Source organism: Serpula lacrymans (genome assembly GCF_000218685.1).
Source record: "Serpula lacrymans var. lacrymans S7.9 unplaced genomic scaffold SERLAscaffold_10, whole genome shotgun sequence".
Taxonomy (NCBI): Eukaryota; Fungi; Basidiomycota; class Agaricomycetes; order Boletales; family Serpulaceae; genus Serpula; species Serpula lacrymans.
Window position 1 is genome coordinate 259,878 of NW_006763299.1, and position 17,918 is coordinate 277,795.

General features: G+C 45.1%; 5 protein-coding genes across 5 annotated transcripts; 3 read left to right on the forward strand and 2 right to left on the reverse strand.

Annotated features, from left to right (window-relative positions):
* Positions 1-155: 155 nt before the first annotated feature.
* Positions 156-3,116, reverse strand: SERLADRAFT_451021 (uncharacterized protein; the record flags this gene model as incomplete). Its single annotated transcript, XM_007320607.1, has 11 exons — positions 156-531; positions 594-740; positions 794-1,016; positions 1,066-1,171; positions 1,225-1,373; positions 1,427-2,058; positions 2,117-2,252; positions 2,309-2,405; positions 2,465-2,586; positions 2,641-2,885; positions 2,940-3,116. The coding sequence occupies 11 exons, from the start codon at positions 3,114-3,116 to the stop codon at positions 388-390; spliced, it is 2,178 nt and encodes a 725-aa protein (XP_007320669.1).
* A 275-nt stretch (positions 3,117-3,391) lies between these two features.
* On the forward strand, positions 3,392-5,092 carry SERLADRAFT_440150 (uncharacterized protein; the record flags this gene model as incomplete). Its single annotated transcript, XM_007320608.1, has 4 exons — positions 3,392-3,396; positions 3,568-3,930; positions 3,989-4,092; positions 4,155-5,092. 4 exons carry the CDS (start codon positions 3,392-3,394, stop codon positions 5,090-5,092), a joined length of 1,410 nt encoding a protein of 469 aa, XP_007320670.1.
* Positions 5,093-5,173: 81 nt separating this feature from the next.
* On the forward strand, positions 5,174-5,488 carry SERLADRAFT_440151 (uncharacterized protein; the record flags this gene model as incomplete). The annotated part of the gene is made up of 1 exon (XM_007320609.1): positions 5,174-5,488. The coding sequence occupies one exon, from the start codon at positions 5,174-5,176 to the stop codon at positions 5,486-5,488; it is 315 nt and encodes a 104-aa protein (XP_007320671.1).
* A 7,555-nt stretch (positions 5,489-13,043) lies between these two features.
* On the reverse strand, positions 13,044-13,840 carry SERLADRAFT_440153 (uncharacterized protein; the record flags this gene model as incomplete). Its single annotated transcript, XM_007320610.1, has 3 exons — positions 13,044-13,412; positions 13,497-13,763; positions 13,817-13,840. The coding sequence occupies 3 exons, from the start codon at positions 13,838-13,840 to the stop codon at positions 13,044-13,046; spliced, it is 660 nt and encodes a 219-aa protein (XP_007320672.1).
* Positions 13,841-16,071: 2,231 nt separating this feature from the next.
* SERLADRAFT_451023 (uncharacterized protein) lies at positions 16,072-17,911 on the forward strand (the record flags this gene model as incomplete). The annotated part of the gene is made up of 5 exons (XM_007320611.1): positions 16,072-16,199; positions 16,250-16,551; positions 16,609-17,480; positions 17,535-17,710; positions 17,772-17,911. The coding sequence occupies 5 exons, from the start codon at positions 16,095-16,097 to the stop codon at positions 17,871-17,873; spliced, it is 1,557 nt and encodes a 518-aa protein (XP_007320673.1).
* Between the last annotated feature and the right edge of the window lie 7 nt (positions 17,912-17,918).

Below are 17,918 nucleotides of genomic sequence, written 5' to 3' on the forward strand. Positions count from 1 at the left end.
ATCATCCATTTGCCATTTGTTTGGCCGACTCGAATTCCGAATTCGCTTGCTGCATTTATCATCAGCCCATCTGACCACCCTGTCCTCCACCAGACCACCACACGCTCACCCCACACACCCCCACACACCTCACAGCGAGCTCAGTGGTCATCAAGTGTGTTTATCAGATTATATTGCCCGTAAGGAATGAAATATATAACAGGCGTAGCACTGCGATCGCTGCCTACGGCGTCTATTTTCTGACATAAAGCTACGGCTCCTTCGGGCTTGTTCCTGCACCGGTTTGTGGCGATTCGTCGAGACGGAACGGATGTCAGTCCATCTTCTCAGCACTCCCCCAAATCCATATCTCTCTCTCCCAGTCCCTATTCCTCCCGGACCTTCTCCCTAACTCCCTCTTTCTAACTGGCCAAGATATTTATGGGCCCGTCCAAGCATCCAAATCGGAAACGAGAACTTGAAGTTCGGATATGATATCGCGCAAGTCTTATTAAACACACCCTCGATAGCTTCCTGGGGCCACGACCCGTCCTGATCAAACACGTTTCATCAATGTCTGATTCAGGTGATCGACACATATCTACTCCACTCACCGGCAATTGTCGCGACATCACGAGCTTGACTGCTTTCTCTATTGGCTCAGGGTCGGGATAGCTCGCGTACATCAGAGCCATTGCCGCCCAACAAGTCTGCACGACTTGTGAATTTGCATGCTCAATCCACATCACCTTTTCACAGGACTGTAGTCTTCTTAGTACCAAGAAAGAATAGCTGGTAATATCAGGGCGCATACCTTGTAGCTCTCTCCCCAGCCTCCATCAGCTCTTTGCTTGTCGAGCAAAAATTTACAGGCCCTTTGTACTGATTTGCTGTTCCCGTAATTCTCTCCCGCCAGTGCTAAACTTTCAAGAGCGAACTGGGTTGCATATGTGAAGCATATCCCCCACGAGCCAACCCAGCCGCCTTCTGGCCTCTGTGCCTCGTGAAGATATCCAATGGCACGATGAATAGTGACACTACAGAGTGCCGTGAGCTTAGTGCAACGAATGAAATCAGACCACGTACTCAATCTCAGCAGAACGGTAGTGTGGATAATGTTTCTTGAAAATGGATAGGGAGGTGATGACCGACGTAGTGCACTCGGGATAGCAAAATTCAATCATAATGTCACCTAAATACGTTGAACACGAATGTCATCGTTCAACAGCAAAGGCCATTACTCACCAAACACCTCAGCAGGATTGAGCCACTCGAGCCATTGTGGGCCTCTCACAAGTTCGTAGCTGGCAAAACCTCCGTTGGGATTTTGCATCGTAAACAGGACATCGACAGCATCACACAGTCGTCTTTCCGATATGATCTTCTCTGTGCCCCTAGTTCGCAACCCTAAGCACAACTCTAAGTCACGACAAATACAATCACTCACTCCACTTGATTTTGCAGATACATAACCGATTTCAAGCCTTCACCAGTGCAGTCACTGACCGTATATCCTTGTTCTTTCGTGCTGAAAGGCCAAGCTCCCTTCGTCGTATGTCTATACGATCTCTCGTAATATTTAGGGTTATCCTGAATCTGGCAAACATCCAACCACTCCAACGCTTTCCTCAGGCTCTCCTTGTTTTCTTCCTCTTTCGCCAAACCAGTCTCCACCAAGGCCTGTGTGATAAAACCAATATCCCACAGTTGACTCCCGTTGGTCCCACACATCATCATACCCTCTTGACCAAGCCACATGAAATCCTGGCGCTTGATCGCATGCTGCTTGTACGCCTCGCTTTCCGGGCCTTCGACGTGTGCCCTGCAAATGAGGTTCATCATCTTTGAGACGGGTCCTAGAGTTTGGTATTGCGTGTTTTCGTCTTCAAGGACTATCAGCTCGTAAGCACGCTTCAGGGCTGCGTTGCGAAGAGATGGGATAGAGCACGATTCATACGCGCCCAGGACTTTGTTGATAAGGTCAAAGATGGTGGTATGAGGGGAATACAGGTCCGCTTCTGAGACGTTGTTTCGCTGAGCTGGCCAATTTATGGAGTAATAGTCCTTAAGGTATAGTTCCTGCCAAAATAAAATGCACTAAGAAAATTTTGCATGCTTATACTTTCACGTGTATTACCTCTCGTAGAGATCGAATGAAGTCGTTCTCTTCCATTTTGTAACGGATACCATATAGATAACTCATTGGAATGTACACAGTCCGCGTATGTATCCACCATCGATGAGGGTGGAATGGCAGCCAATCGGGGAGAAGCCTATGAAGGTTGTTAATCCTGCCCAGAAAGACGAGAGGTATACCGGAAATGCTTACCACAACTCGGCGGGAACAGGGTTTAGTCCTTCCCAATCATATACGTTCAACACTGCAAGCCAAAACTTGCCCCATGCAGGACTGGCCGCAGCCCCACCTTGAAATCAACAATGAGACCGAATGTCAAAAATAAATGATAAATCATGACTACAGTACCGAGTTTATGAAGAGTCCCTCGAGCTTTGACAAGAGCTGGGTGGTCGGCTTGAACCCCCAGGATACGCATGGCTACATAATTAAGCGCGGTACCAAAGACGGTGGAATGACCTTCGATATGTCTGCGCAACGCGGGTCGTCAGAACATCCCGGTCGCTGAACGATGATGTACTCACATTCCCCATCCGCCATCTTCTGGGTTGACACGGTTAAGGAGGTACCGTATCATCTCCAACCGTTCTTCCTTCTTGAAGCTCATTCCAGTGACGTAAGAACCAATAACAAGACCTGGGAGGAGGAACATAGGTCCCCCATATTCGCCAGCCCAGTGGCCATCGTCAGATTGCAGGTGTTTGTAGAACGTGTATCCGTTCCGAGCTGCCTCCAAGGGATTTTGAGGTTTGGGAAGAGCTGGTAGGTTCTGTGAAGAAGATTATGGTTATTGTATGGAACGTTTAGACTTAGGGTTACGCACCAGGGGTATGCCTATCCAATATTTATCGACTGAATTTTGAGGCCAGGCTTCACACTCCTCGTCAGTTTCAAGGTAATGCCAAGTGTGACGACCTCCGTCATTACACAGAAGACGCCAACGTGAATAGTCAGTAAATGGCTGGCTGCCAGAATGCGGGATATCGAGCACAGAATACATGGTGAGCTCTGGAAAGGAGGTGGGCAACTCAGACCGCAACACGAGATTATATAACAGAAGCGAACAGAGTGTAACATTAACGTACGACGAGGTCCAGCCTGTGGCTCTGCCACTGGTGCGATGCTTTTGTTATATAATAAATAATAATAATAATAATACCACTGTTAAGTGATCAAAATGTTAAGTGAACTTATGCTGTCTGTAATAGCAGCGTTCGAAGTAAGCGCTGAAAATATTTCAGGCGCCTGAAAAAATAAAAGTGATGATTTGTAAACATGCCGTAGTTGGAAAGAAAATACGGCGCTTACAAAATAAATTCCTTTGATAATGCCAATCTGTCCGCTTCAACTTGGACCGTATTATGGAATGGACAGCAAATGACTCAAGTCCTTTTCGTCCCCACGCTTGTGCCTCACCACTCCATGCATTGACAACCTTCGCGGCATTCAAGACCCCCTGTTGACGACGATGTAGACAATAACAACGAATTGTCTGACAGTGATGTCGACAATAGGAACACCCCAGGTTCCCGCAAGTCTAGGCGACCAGGTATCAAGTGGACTGCTGACCGTACTGATCGTCTCCTAGACTGGCTGGAACAGAATGTCGAAAAGCGACATTTACTTTTCTCTGATTCTCAGGAAGATGCCACCAAGGAGAGTAGAAAGAAGGGACAGGCTAAGTCTAGCAATATGGTGTTACACGGGGAGCTTGCACAGTATGTATTTGGTGTGGAGAGTGATCCGACTATTTGTGCAACTCTCAAGTCCGATCCGGCGAGGTATACAAAGGCGGTCGATAACCACCTCTCTTCGTAAGTGTTATTCATTGATCAGCTGAACCTGATATTTAGATAACAATTATTTATCCAGGCTGAAGAAAAAATACTGTCAGTCTTGTCAGGAGCTGGGCCGTACTGGAGCTGGTCTTACGTTTGAGCAACTAGAGAGGAACCCCAAGTATATGGGACCAATTGGTGCATTTATACATTAGTTCGTTCGATTTCTGACTTCCTGCATGTTTTGACCATACTACCAGGTGCAATCACGGCCAAGTTCAAAATGTTCCATTGTTTGCATGGCTCCTGGAGGAAGATCCCCAGCTACAACCCTTTCACAACATCATCAGATGCAGGTCAAGATCATGAGGTGCAGGCTTACAATCTTCTGTTCTCAAACACGCGTGGTCGGGGTCATACTAGCCACCATGATGCAAGCGATGTGGCCTCAGCCATGGCGCTGGATATCCCTGCACAGCAGCAGCACTACCCAGTCGACACGCAGACAACGAGCCAATTAAATCTGAACTACCACCCGCCAAATCAGCAACTCCATCGGCTTCACTCCATGCCTCAGTATGTTAACCATCACAACAGCTCCCATGTGGACCCGAGCATGACTTTGTCCTCTGTGTTGTCCATGCCTTATGGTTCTTCATTAACGTCGTTACTGTCTATGACAACTGACCCAAATCTCTTTCACTCGAATGCTTCCAGCCTTTTTCCTGGGGCTTATCATCAATCATTATCTTCTCTGTTTTGGGATAACCACTCCATCTCTTCATTTGAGTCTCTTTTTGCTAAACTGCAGCACGATACGCTGGGTCAGGGTCAAGGTCAGCCCGTACTCCCAATGTCTCCTTTACCCCAACCCCAATACCAGACATCTTCGATCTCTGGTGCTTTGGGGATGCCACTTCCCATGTCTCCCACCTCGGACAACAACAACTCTGGTTTCTCCGCAAACCAGTATCCGCCCTCTCCTACATCTAGTTTCTTTTCCGATCAATCACCTGCCTCCCCTGCATCCGGACAATCCAACTTTTTCTCAAACTTACCGCCGACTTCTACTTCGCCTCCTGTTTCTCCATCTATTCCTGCTTCGAAAAAAGGCAAGTGTCCTGCTACGTCTGTAAACATCAGAAACGCCCTTCGTAATCAGCTGGCTGCATCAGACAAAGAAGCTGTCCAGGAGTAGCGTGTCACTACGGATAGGCGATCCACTACGAAGGATCAGCCAAGCAAGGACAAATTGTTGCGTCCAGAAAAGGGAGACAACATGTCTATGATGCAGCGGGTCATGGAGCCTGTCGCACAGGCCATGCAGGGAAAGACTAACCTTGAGGAGGAGAAACTCGCCGTGCAGGGAGGTAAAATGGCCACAAAGAATGCAAAGTACACTGCAATTGCAGAGCGCACACACTTTGAAAATCGGAAGAGGGAGAAGGAGACCGTTGTCTTGCAACACAAATGGTTCAAGGAGAAGGTGACGTTGATTACCAAAGGCCAAATTAAAAGAGAACGTGAACAAAGACAACATGAAAAGGACATGTTGAGGATGAAGTTCGAACTTATCCAGGCTGTCAAGTGTTAGGATAACACAATTTTCGGACCTTTCCTTCATTTTCATTCTCCGCTTTAACCTTGTATACTTTAGCTTTCACACATGGTGCCACGCGGCACTTCCCCTTTTGTTCAAACTCCTCTTTCTCGTGCTGTGTTGCCTTCTTCTTATTTTTAGATACAACTCTCTCACACAGTGGAGCTGGTCATGTGGGCTAGGTCCCATGACATCATCAGCCACTGACTTTATCAACTGTACAGTACATAAGTACAAACACTCTGTATTAGTATATATACCCCAATAGATCCAGGAGACTCCTCAGCGAGTCCTCCTGTTGCATACCAACAAACTCTCCGCAGCTTAACATCAGGAAAAACCCTTTTGCTATATAGCGCTATATAGCCACCATCTATATATATAAATGCATTCATAGAAACTATAGTACTATCAGTGCAATCATAGCTCTTATAGCTTTTATAGCATAGTAGTAGGCAAAATTTTAACCAAGGAGAGAAGTATCTATAATTCCCTTAAACTCTGGATTAATCTAATAAACTTGTTCAATAATAGAAAGAGGCCAAAAGTGTTTGAAGTCAAGTATATTATTATAGGCAAGGTACTATAAGTGCTCTTATAGCGTATAGCAGCCTACATAGCTTCTATAGCTGTGAAGGTCATAGTTATAATATAGTTCAAGGTGCTGAAAAGGGCTAATAAATCATACAGTATTAATTGATTATGTAGCCTATATTGGTGAAATAGTAGTTTGTATCTTTGATATTTATAAAATAAGAATAATAATTTTACCAAATATAAGTGGTGACTATGAGTAAAAAAATAATATGAGTCCATGAAAGGTTAATATATAACACCTGTATCATACATATTATAAGCTCTCATGGTGTAGTGGATAAATGTGATGTGTGGCTATAGGTTGCTTAGTCACCCAAAAGCTGACTAGCAGGTTGAGAGTTCAAATCCTGTCTGTGTTAATTTTTTTTAATCAGCCACACAACAATTTCCAACATCTATAAGAGCATTTATAGAGCTATATGAGGCTCTATAGATGGCAGAGGTTCTATAACAGGTTTGACCACTATAACAGCTTTATGAGTACTTATAGTGCTATAGAGCTCTATATAGCTACCCCCATTTTTCCTGATGAAGGGGTAACCACTCCCTCATCACTACCTTTAAAGTGTGTTCTTGTGTGCGCCAGAGTAACTAACTCTTGGTTGTTACATCAAGGACATCCCTGGTTTGGACAATCGCGTTATTTCAACGCTTCTCATGGACAACTCCACCTCCCCTGTCCCTTCTTCCATCATTTCTGACCTCTTCGAACAGTTGACTATTGGACCCGTTGCCTCCACTTCCACCTTGCCCTCATCCACGTTTGAACCAGGAGCGTTGTCATGCACCAAAGTTGATTGGTAGCATGGACAGGTGTCAATAACGAAGCGAATATTCAAAAAGACTCGCCTTTGCACCACACAGGCACAGTGCCACGTGGAATAGTAATTAATATTGCCTTTTTTGAACTTGTGGCTGATCAGCATCACCTCTATTAGGCAATCCAGTCACGCTCACCTTTGCTTTTCCATCCGGTACTTTCCGTGTTTCGGCATTTCGGCAAATTTTTGCGTCGCCACTGGCTACACATTGCATTGCGCCCTCGCTTTTGTTGTTTCCCTTACTCCCTTTCCTTTGCCTAGCCCCACCATGGGCCCCTTCCTCTCCTTTTTATTCTCACCTGACGGTCGTTTCTGGATCCCCATTCTAATCCACTTTTTCGTCACCTCCACCCTCCTCCTCCTCATCTTATTTGCACCCCCACCATTTCTGATGTCACCACTTCCTATCCACTTCCGTCGCCGATCCGTTGACTACCACGTGCCACTGCTGATATCAGCAAAGCCCCGGCGGCCGGTCCAAATAGGGCAACAGGTCCATCTTCATGACGTCGATCTACCATCATATACTATCAAAACATTGGTTGCTCGTCTTGCCTGGTTGGAGCGTGGGTGGGTAGTTTTTGAGCTGGAGAAGGTTCATCCCCTTGCGTCGCCCATGTTCATCGCTGTCCCATTCACTTGGGTACACTTATCTTTTGTCCATCGTCTTCGCTACAGCTACACCTACCACACGCTGCCTGGGACTCACTTGTTCCAAATTGGAACTACTCCTCTCCCTCCCTCGTTTGATCAGGTGGTCCAACACAACCAGTCCATTGGTAAGGCCATGGAACTGTCGGATTTGGACTAGGTGGTGGACCGGTGGCTCCAGTTTCTTTTTCTTCAGCAGAACATTCATTTACAGTGTGATTATTTTTGATTTTTGAATCATTTTTATGGACACATATTTTTTTAGAATGCCTGACTGACAATAAAGGAACTGTGTTGATACTGATAGTGTTTTGCCTTGCCCTTTTTTTACTGCATCTTCCCATGACATCATGATTTTCCTGCTCTCTTTTTGCTATTGGACTTTACTTTATGGCTGTACAAACCTGTGACATTACTCACAGCATTCATTGTTCTATCTCTTTCTTTTCCTTTTTTTGACAATCTTATCCTGTACTACCTACGCAGGATTCGTCAGCATACATTCCTTCCTTCATGTTCTTTCTCATTCTTTTTGCACAGCTATACTGTGCATAGCCTACTTTTCTTTTACTATATAAACCCCTGTATTTTACCTTGTAAAAAAAAAAAACAAGAACTTGATTCCAAACTTCTTCTCCAATCTTAAGTCCACTTCTTACTGCTACTTGTGATCCAGTGTGGTCACAACACTTCCCACTGCTACCACTGTTAACTGCTGTCATCGTCACTTCCCACTTTTGAAGTCATTGTCATCCCTTTCGATTAGAGTCCTTCTGAGCACTACAGTTTGTGCGTCAGGAGCCTGCTATCACTGGGAACCTCATCATATTGTCGTTCTCAAACCTACCTTGTGCTACGATTAGCAAGGTAGTGCTCATCTATACTCGTCACAAAGCCCCTATCCTTCTATAAATTCAACTATCCCTCCTCCTCAAAACCCACACTCATACACCTCTGGGTTTTACTTTGAAGGATCTTTATACGTACCACCCCACGAACAACCAGACCACTCCACTGTTCTAGGAGGCAAAGTCCATAAACAAGTTCGGTGGAATCTGGGAGGATTGTGTGTTAGTTTGTTTTGTGTGTGGTTTTCTAACTACAGTTCTCATCATCGACAACGGAAGCGGATAGGAAGTGGTGACATCAGAAATGGTGGGGGTGCAAATAAGATGAGGAGGAGGAGGGTGGAGGTGACGAAAAAGTGGATTAGAATGGGGATCCAGAAACGACCGTCAGGTGAGAATAAAAAGGAGAGGAAGGGGCCCATGGTGGGGCTAGGCAAAGGAAATGGAGTAAGGGAAACAACAAAAGCGAGGGCGCAATGCAATGTGTAGCCAGTTGCGACGCAAAAATTTGCCGAAATGCCGAAATGCGGAAAGTACCGAATGGAAAAGCAAAGGTGAGCGTGACTGTATTGCCTAATAGAGGTGGTGCTGATCAGCCACAAGTTCAAAAAGGGCAATATTAATTACTATTCCACGTGGCACTGTGCCTGTGTGGTGCAAAGGCGAGTCTTTTTGAATATTCGCTTCGTTATTGACACCTGTCCATGCTACCAATCAACTTTGGTGCATGACAGCGGGAAGCTCAATAGTTCCATCTCCTGCAATTCCACGACCACCACCAACATCCAGGAGCTAGCTAGCAAAGGCTTCACTTTCTGGAGTACGGTCCAGGCGCATGTTCTGTGTGAGATAGCAGACATGGATTTTGTCCACAGTTGTGACCTTCTAAGAGAGGCAGAAATCATGTGTTGTCTTGACCCTCTTGGAACAACAGGTGTTGTTTGGCGGAAGTGGCGGAAGTCCCCTCCAAAGACCATTGTAATGCCTCCAAATGAAAGTTGATTATCCAAAATGTCCCGCAATGTACGATCTAATGCTTCAATCCCATGATGGTGTTGCATTGGCGCTTCATCCCAGACTATAACTCCAGTATGTCTCAATACCTCATGGAGGTCAGAGTTTTTTGGAATCCTGCATGTGGATGTTTCATGTACAGGAATAGGGATTCCAAAGCATGAATGAGCTGTGCAGCCACCCTCCAAGAGCAGGGATGCAATCCCAGAGGATGCTACACATAGAGTAACATTATGATTATCCCTTGCTCGAACGGTGGCTGCAATTGTATTACAGAGATATGTTTTGCCCCCACCTCCAGCACTGTGAATAAAGAAAGTTGTTCCCTCATTATGGTGGATTGACTGCATAATGGTATCAAAAGCATTCCGCTGCTCTTGATTCAGCCTCTCTACATTATCTTCAACCTCCAAAGTAAGATCAAATTTGTCATAATTTTGCTGCTCATGGAGAAGATTGTTTGCAATGATAGGCTCCCATTGTTGCTGAGGAAAAGGCATTGGTGGGAAGTTTGAAAGATGCTTGTTGGCTTGAGTAAGTATGGATTCCAGCAAGAATAGTCCATAATCATAAATCTGGTCTTCTCAAGGTTGGGCAATCCCTCTTTGAAGAAGGCGATGGTGTAAATCATCACAAATCTTGTGTTTGTGCCGGTTCCAAAGGTTTGCAGGCTCATTTGGAAGACATTGCAGTAAGATAACTGCAAAGAGAGCACGGAGTTCAGGGCCTGTCTGCATATCTCCTGCTTCTGCTAAACACTGATCCCATTCACCATCATCTTCTAACAGGCCACGTGCAGCACATGCAGCTTTGTAAGTTGGATGTAAAACCCCATCAAATGTGCGCAAATCTTCCCAACTCTCTGCTCCAGGGACCACTGTGAGCAGTGTACGGAGGTAGAAGCGCTCCCCTTGGCTTGGATGGACAAACATCATTCTCCCTATAGCAAATTGTTGTTTTCTTGGAGTCCATTTTTTGGCACCTTTGTTCCAGACAAAGTATTGAGGATATTCCTGATAAGGTATGTGACGGCCTTCAGGGTGATCTTTATTGGCAGTGAACCATTCTGTGAGTTGAGTCTTTGATGTACGGTTGTTATTGATAATATTCTCTGCATCATTATGGGCATTGAAGAATACAGTTTGCTGATCCTTTAAGTGAACGGGAAGGTGCAATACCGTTGGTTTTTTTTCATGCATAGGGAACTCCAAGAGATGCCAGCATGCTTCCACAGGACCAATATAGCGACCATCAATATATTCCTGAATCTCATCCCTCGGCTGCCTTGCATCTCCATGCACAATTCCTACATCTGCACCTTGTCCTCCCACCACAACTGAAGCTCGATCATGGCCCTTGTAAATATATTTATGAATATATTTGACGGCTTTAACGGATGCACAGATTTCAACATTGATGTGACAGTCATATTTGGCAGAGAGATATGCATTATAAGGGACGACATCACGGTTATCAAAAACATGACCACTTGGAGCTGTATAAGTCCTCCCATTGTCAGGCCTTGCATATTCTGGATAACCATCATCACCAAATCTGGTTTCAGCACAAAACTCTTTGCAATAGCGCTTTGAGCATGCTCCATTCTTCATGCACCGGGCTCCAGGGTGCTCAGGTCCACATGGACCGTGCATCATACACTTTGTGACCGTTGAATATAACTTTGATTGTGTGACAGGATCAGGAATTTGAGCAGAGACAACAGAGTCAACCTGGGTGGCATCACAGATTTTATATTGATCTTCCAAGAATATGAGAAGATGCATGTGTGGCAAACCCCGCTTTTGGTATTCCACAGTGTAAACAGATCCCGAAGTCTTTCCAAAGATCCCATCTTTGACTTCCTTCAACAGTGCCTTCTTTTTCTGATAGAAGACACGTGCAACAATGTCAGGACAGTCTGCAGCAGTCTGTTTTCTTGTAGGTATATTGGGGTTATCATCTACTTCACCGGCATTGTTGTATTCCAGCAAAGCCTCTTGAATTTCAGGCCAGTTGGTGTTTGCTGTCATTGTAAGAAAAATATTGGGTTTACGGCAGTGGCGACATATAGCCATGGAGTCCTGGAAGAGCTGGTACATGTGCCATGTACTACCAGAATGAGAAGATGGTAGGACAATGTTCTGGCCCTGTTGACCTAAATCTATTTCCCCATCATTTCGATCCATAGCATCTTTAACACCTTGGTAAAGATCTGCCCTTATGTCTTTTTGATGATGACGAACCCACTTTAATTCACTTTCTCCTGTGGAAGCCTATGCATCCACACAATACTCCTGGAGTAGTTTTCCACCATAGAAGAGATTAGATTGATCGGTTCTTCAGGGATGGAGACAGTATGCATAATAACACCGCTGGGAGACATATTTACTGCATATATTTCCATCAGCATTTTGAATGGACCGTATTGTCCTATGCCACCCTTGTTCTCCAAAGGGAAATAGGAGAACATAATACAGAGGTGAATAAAGGGGGTGCAAATGGCTGATATGCTTGAGACCACCACCATGATCAAATTGCTTCAGCCGCAAAACAATACCACGGTGCTCATCAACATCTTGTTCTCCATCTCCAGGGATAACAGCAGCAACTTCATCTGCAGTAGGAAGATTATAACGACATTGGTCCAGAGTTTGATCAAGAGCTATATGGGCTGTTATGTTGGCACATTCTGCTTCAGGCTTTTCCATGATGATCTGATAAGCTTGCTTGTACAAAGGGATGAATGGATTGAATTGCTCCAGGGTATCCTGGATCTCCAGCATGGTTGCTGGTGTAGTGCTATGCCCCCGGTTATTCTCATTACGTAAAAAAAGGGCGGTCTGTGGGTCATGAATGTAAAGCTGGCCAAAAGAGGGAGTTTCACCTTCAGGTGGATGGAATGCATTGATGCTATGATGAAGGCCTCTATGTGAGGCAACGATAAACTATAACAAAAACAAAACCTGTCTCTGACTGCACTTGCAGGGAGTAAGGGGTTCTATGAGCCTGATTATCAACAGATGCTAGAGAATATAGCAAGTAGAGGATGTAGGAGTTAGGACTCAGAGGTTTCTGATAAGAGGTAAAGCGGATAATTCAAGTAATAGAAAACTAAGGAACTATACATGAATAGGTAAGGCTTTATATAGCTAACCATTCGTTCCTCAGACTGAAAGGAGAATAGACGAAAAGTGGTCTGAGGAATAAATTGTCCAATAAGAAAAAAGGGAACAACTATCATACGACTTTGAATGATTAATCAGCGGGTGAGAGAATTATACTAATAATAGGTGTTTGTCACGCGTGTTCAGGAACCGTATCCTCATGATGAGGTACAATTCTGATCAAAGTGTTTGTTAGTATATCCAGGCCTTAATGGGACTTGGAGCTGGTTGGCGAGATGCCTACTACCAGTCCCTACCCATTGTGCTGGCTGGCTGGGAGTGATACCCAGTCTCTGATCTGTGATATAAAGTGGTAGCGGTGGTTAAGAAAGCCTGTGAGGGCTATGAGAAGTAAGATTGCAAATGATACCTTTAGCCCTAGAGCCAGAGGTGTAATGGGAAAAGTGTTTGAGAACCAAGACATAGAGAATATAAGAAAATAGTAAAATGGTCCTTACACTCCATGGATACGGAAACTATAAGGTCCGGCAGCACTTGTGACAGCATAGTCTATCTTGACACCCAAAGATGTAAACGCAAAAGCATTATTGTATGAGCGAACTTTGTCGCGGAATTCATGTGCAGTAATGTCAACCCCACGGAACAGACAGTGTAGCGCAGCAGGTGCTTCCTGGAAAGGATCCAGCCTAACTTGACCTTGAAGGCAGCACACACCAAATTTTGGATGGATCCTGGAGGAACTTGTGAGTCTCTCGGTATCCCAGTGTAATGCTCCACAATTACGGCACTCTACTTCCATGTTGCGTAAAGTATGATGGTATAGAGGCTCTACATATGGTTGTCGGGCCTCCTGGCGTATCACCTGTGCTTGGCGGCAGTTAGCAATATTTCATTCGTTTGCAAGTCGTTGAGGCCTTGGCATCCTTGGTGCATTTCTGGCAGCTACCAGTTCATTTAAGTCCCCGCCTTGGTCTACAGCATCCCTGGCAGCCCTGTGAGCCTGATCTGCTAGCTCATCTTTCCTCCTTTCAAGCTCTTCTTGAGCAGCTCTTTGGATTCTAATGAGTTGCTGAGCTTGTAGCTCTTCATAACACAGATCAGCATACTGAGAATGCTGCTGTACCTGTTGTCTAATTGCCTCCTGACGTTCAATTTCTCTTTCCTGGTGATCCTCAGCCAACTGCTGTTCCTGCCTTTGGAGCTGTATTGCTTCCTGGAGTTGAATCATCTGATCCTCAGCCTACTTCTGCCTCTGTAGTCTATTACGCCATTGATTAACCCGTTCTGCATGTCGGTTTTGAAACCCATCTAATAGCCTTTCATTGTAGTCAACACCATGGGTAGCAAGCAACTGGTTACCCTGCCTCATTTGAAAAGGGGGCTGCAATTGAGGGTATGCAGGTCCAGCTAATGGCTGAGGCATGTGATTATCATGCAAAGGTCCTCCAAAATTTGGTTGCACAATATTGATATTTCTCAAATCTCTACGGTCCAAGAGGTGCTCTCGTCGCACACTTGGTGATGTCATCTGTTGATGACGTTGTATACAATCTCTATCGCGATGTTCACTACATTCTTGTTCAGGTGTCTGTGGAATATGTCTACAAATGACATCAATATATCAGTTAGTGGTTAATGACACATTAACAATGCTACACATACTGCATATTTGAATTGCTCATATTCATATTTATGTATTTGCTATATGCACTGGTTTGTTGATAATTTGGGCTTCTGTAATCAATGTGTCAGTTTTAATTGAATCAACACCATAAACTGTTATAAACTCACATTGTGTAAGCTGTGTTTTTATGTGTGGGGAAGGGTCTTTGATTTTATTTTTATGCACACCACAGTGTGGTCAATAATGGCTATTAATTTTTGTAATGCAAAATGTGCAAATTCTCGACAACAGTTTGTTTTGTGTGTAGGGCCAGACCACTTCCCCACATAGTAAGAAAAGAGGTTTGTTTGGTTGAGTTGTGTCACGTCGTGCCACAGGCGTGAGTTTTGGTGTCCACTATATTGTGTTTTGTAGTAAAAACGATTAAGCGCGAGAATTTTCAACATGGCTATGATTTTCACTACAAATTGTTGAATGTCCCTATAAGCATGAGAGTTTTCAATGTGGCTACAATTTTCACTACAATTGTTGTATGTTCTTATAAGTGTGAGAATTCTTCAGTGTGGCTACAATTTTCACTGCGTTCACTACTACTATCGTTGGACACCGGATGCAACCAGTAAGAGATATGCACTTGGGCCTCCAGAGGCTCAACAATCACTGTACAGGTAGCTAGAAAATTGTTAGTTGTAGAATATAGTATAGAGAATATAATTGTGAAAAAATTTAGTGAATAGCTTATCTATAGTAACAACGACAGACCTAACACTATGCTCTTGAACTCCAGAAGTGTGAATTTTAAGGGAAAGATGGCCAGATTTGACCAGATCTCGTGCTGGGAATATTGCAATATCTTTTTAGAAAACGTCAATAGGTAGGCCCCTACAATGCCAGATACTTACTGAGCTGATTGGGGCCTCAAAGCGTCTGGAGAAACAAAAACAATGATGGAGTCGTGACTAGGCGACCGAAACAGGCAATCACACACCAAGATAATCAATCAAGGACCGCTAGCTCCGCTTTGGTACGTACCGCACATACCACCAGTGTCAGGACTTGGTGTGACCTGGTGGAATTTGACTTGTAAGCTCTGCCTGATTTGGTCTGTGAGTGCCGCTGTGACCCAGTGTGACCAGAAATTGCAGAACCATTCCAAAACATGTGTCGTCTTTCGGTTTTGTTCCGCTGCTCCAATGCTTCGAGTTCTTGCTTATTTTTCTACATAGGCAGCTAGAAAACTAAAAATTATATCTACTGGTCAAGTTCCGACAGTCTAAAGCTCAACGACTGGTGAGTTATTCAACTTCTCCCCAGACCAATTGCACCTATTGTTCAACGATAGTACTACTGCACTGCTGCTCCTGTGTTGCCACAAAAACCACATGAGCGAAACTAAGCAAAATAACCGACGCAATGTGGCTTGCACGTGGCATTTGGGACCACCGTCCCCTTTGTTATAGATTTTGAAGTGGCATCATGGGTACTGTCGTTAACTGTCAGTTCGGATGGGGGGGGGGCTATTCGGACATATCTGAAAACATATGTTCCACTGTCATTTTTCCTCAACAACTCAACCCATAGCAGTTCTATATATTCTTACTACTTCCTCCAACTTTCCTAGCACAAAATCCTGAATTATTGAGCGAGTTCCTTCCATGTGCGTGATTTTCGAGAAAGTAACACTCTACTAAGGTACTGCAATCTCAGTTTCAAAAAGTTCAGGTGCGCTACACTCAAAAATCATGTTCAAACACTGATAGTGCCGAGCGGAGCTCTAACTCGGCTTGTGTGGCCTCTGTGACGTCCATAGCCCCCCCCATCCGAGCTGACGGTTAACAGTATAGTAAATTAAAGATAAACAACGCGTCCACAAAGGAACCCTAACCTGATTTTTATTACTTGTAACCGCGACTACTAAGTATGCCTGTCGCATTTCGCGACTCGTCCGTTATAATCATCGAAAATGGCAGGACTCTTATCAGAGCTGGCATAGGTCTGCATGATTTACTGAAAACACCGTCTGTGGTGCGCAACATCTTGTCTGCATCGATGCCCTCGCTGACATCCACACCCAGACAATCCCAGCTCGGGTTGGTTTCCGAAAAAGCACGTCTCAAGGCTCAGGGGATAACACGAATGCAGATTCGAATGGGAGGTCGTCCTCTACGCCGCTAGACATTAACGGAATTGGTCGCTCGTCGGCCTCGACAAGTCGCGCATCTTCTCTTCCTTACCAAACCAATCCTTCTGCCAAAGTAACCGACTATCTCGTAGGAGCGCAGCTCGACGAGGCTCTCGAAGCAGGCCAGGACATCGCCATATCGTGGCCTTTCGCAGATGGCGATGTTCGTGACTGGATACAGGCAGAGGCTATCTGGTGAGTGGACCGTCCACCAAACTCATTTTCGCAGAACATCCATCTGACACACCGCAGGAAATACGTCATCTTCAACATTCTACAACTTCGACGTGCCCAGAACGAGTCACCCGTCTTATTATCCATAACTCCTGCTTTTTCAAGACATGGCTATGAAAGGATATGTCAGACTTTCTTTGAGCGCTTCAATGTCGCCGGCTTTAGCCTTGTTGAGCGCCCTATGGCCCAAATCTATGCTGCAAATTCATTGAGTGGGGTTGTTGTAGATATTGGCTATGAGACAACAGATATTACGCCAATCCACAACGGTTTCCCCATCCGTGCAGCTCAGACAACGACATCCCTCGGCATTCGGGATTGCCAGAAATACCTAGCCCATCTCCTTCGCTCCAATCAGTCCATCCTGTCAGTAATTTCGCCACCCGACAACCCCAGCAGTCCAGAAGTTGTTGAAAAGTACCTCGCCGACTTGGTGAAACATGTTTGGGAAGAAGGACTCGTCAAGGTCCCTTCTCATGGCCAAACGGTGGATATCCCTGACGATGAAGGTGTAACAGATATCGCTGCAGTTCTTGTCGCTGGGAAAGAAAAGGCCGTGATAGAGACTGGGCTGAAGAAAAAAGCGACGGCAAAGGCTTCAGCTGCAGAGCAAGCTCGCGCGAAAGAAATTGAAGCTATGGACTTGGTGACCACTTCGTTCCGTGATCAAACGCTCACACTTGGGAAAGAACGACATCGGTTTTGCGAGCCCTTGTTCGACCCGACTTTACTCAGGACGCTTCCAGGGTTTGATCTTGAATGTGACTTTGACACTATTATGCCCCTGCAAGACGCTGTCGGACACGCTGTCGGGCAAACCGAAGTGGATCAACGCCAGGATATATGGCAGGGACTTTTTGTCACGGGTGATCTGACGAACCACGTCAAAGGTAAGTCACCATCGTCTATCTATCGTGTTGGTTAGTCTTCACGCTTCCACCAAGGAATTGGTACTGCGTTACAGTCACGACTGGCTCCGTTCATTCTCACCAACCCTGATCAACTAAACGAAGTACAGGCCCGTGTGATTCGAGTGTTGAATGTACCAGAATACTTTGCCGAATATCGGGAGAAGGGCGATGGGCTAGCTGCCTTCCTAGGTACTAGTATCGTAGCAAAGGTGAGCACTACTAAAATCCTTTCCCATCCCATCCCGTCAGGCCGACCTACATATCTCCTAGGTTGCTTTCAATGACTCACAGGGTAAAAATTTTGTAACCAAGTCTGACTATACGGAGAAAGGTCCAAAGGCAATCATAGAGATGTCGCCCACATTGTTGTAACAATCACCGGTAGATAGTATATTCCATATTCCAACTCTCTTCACA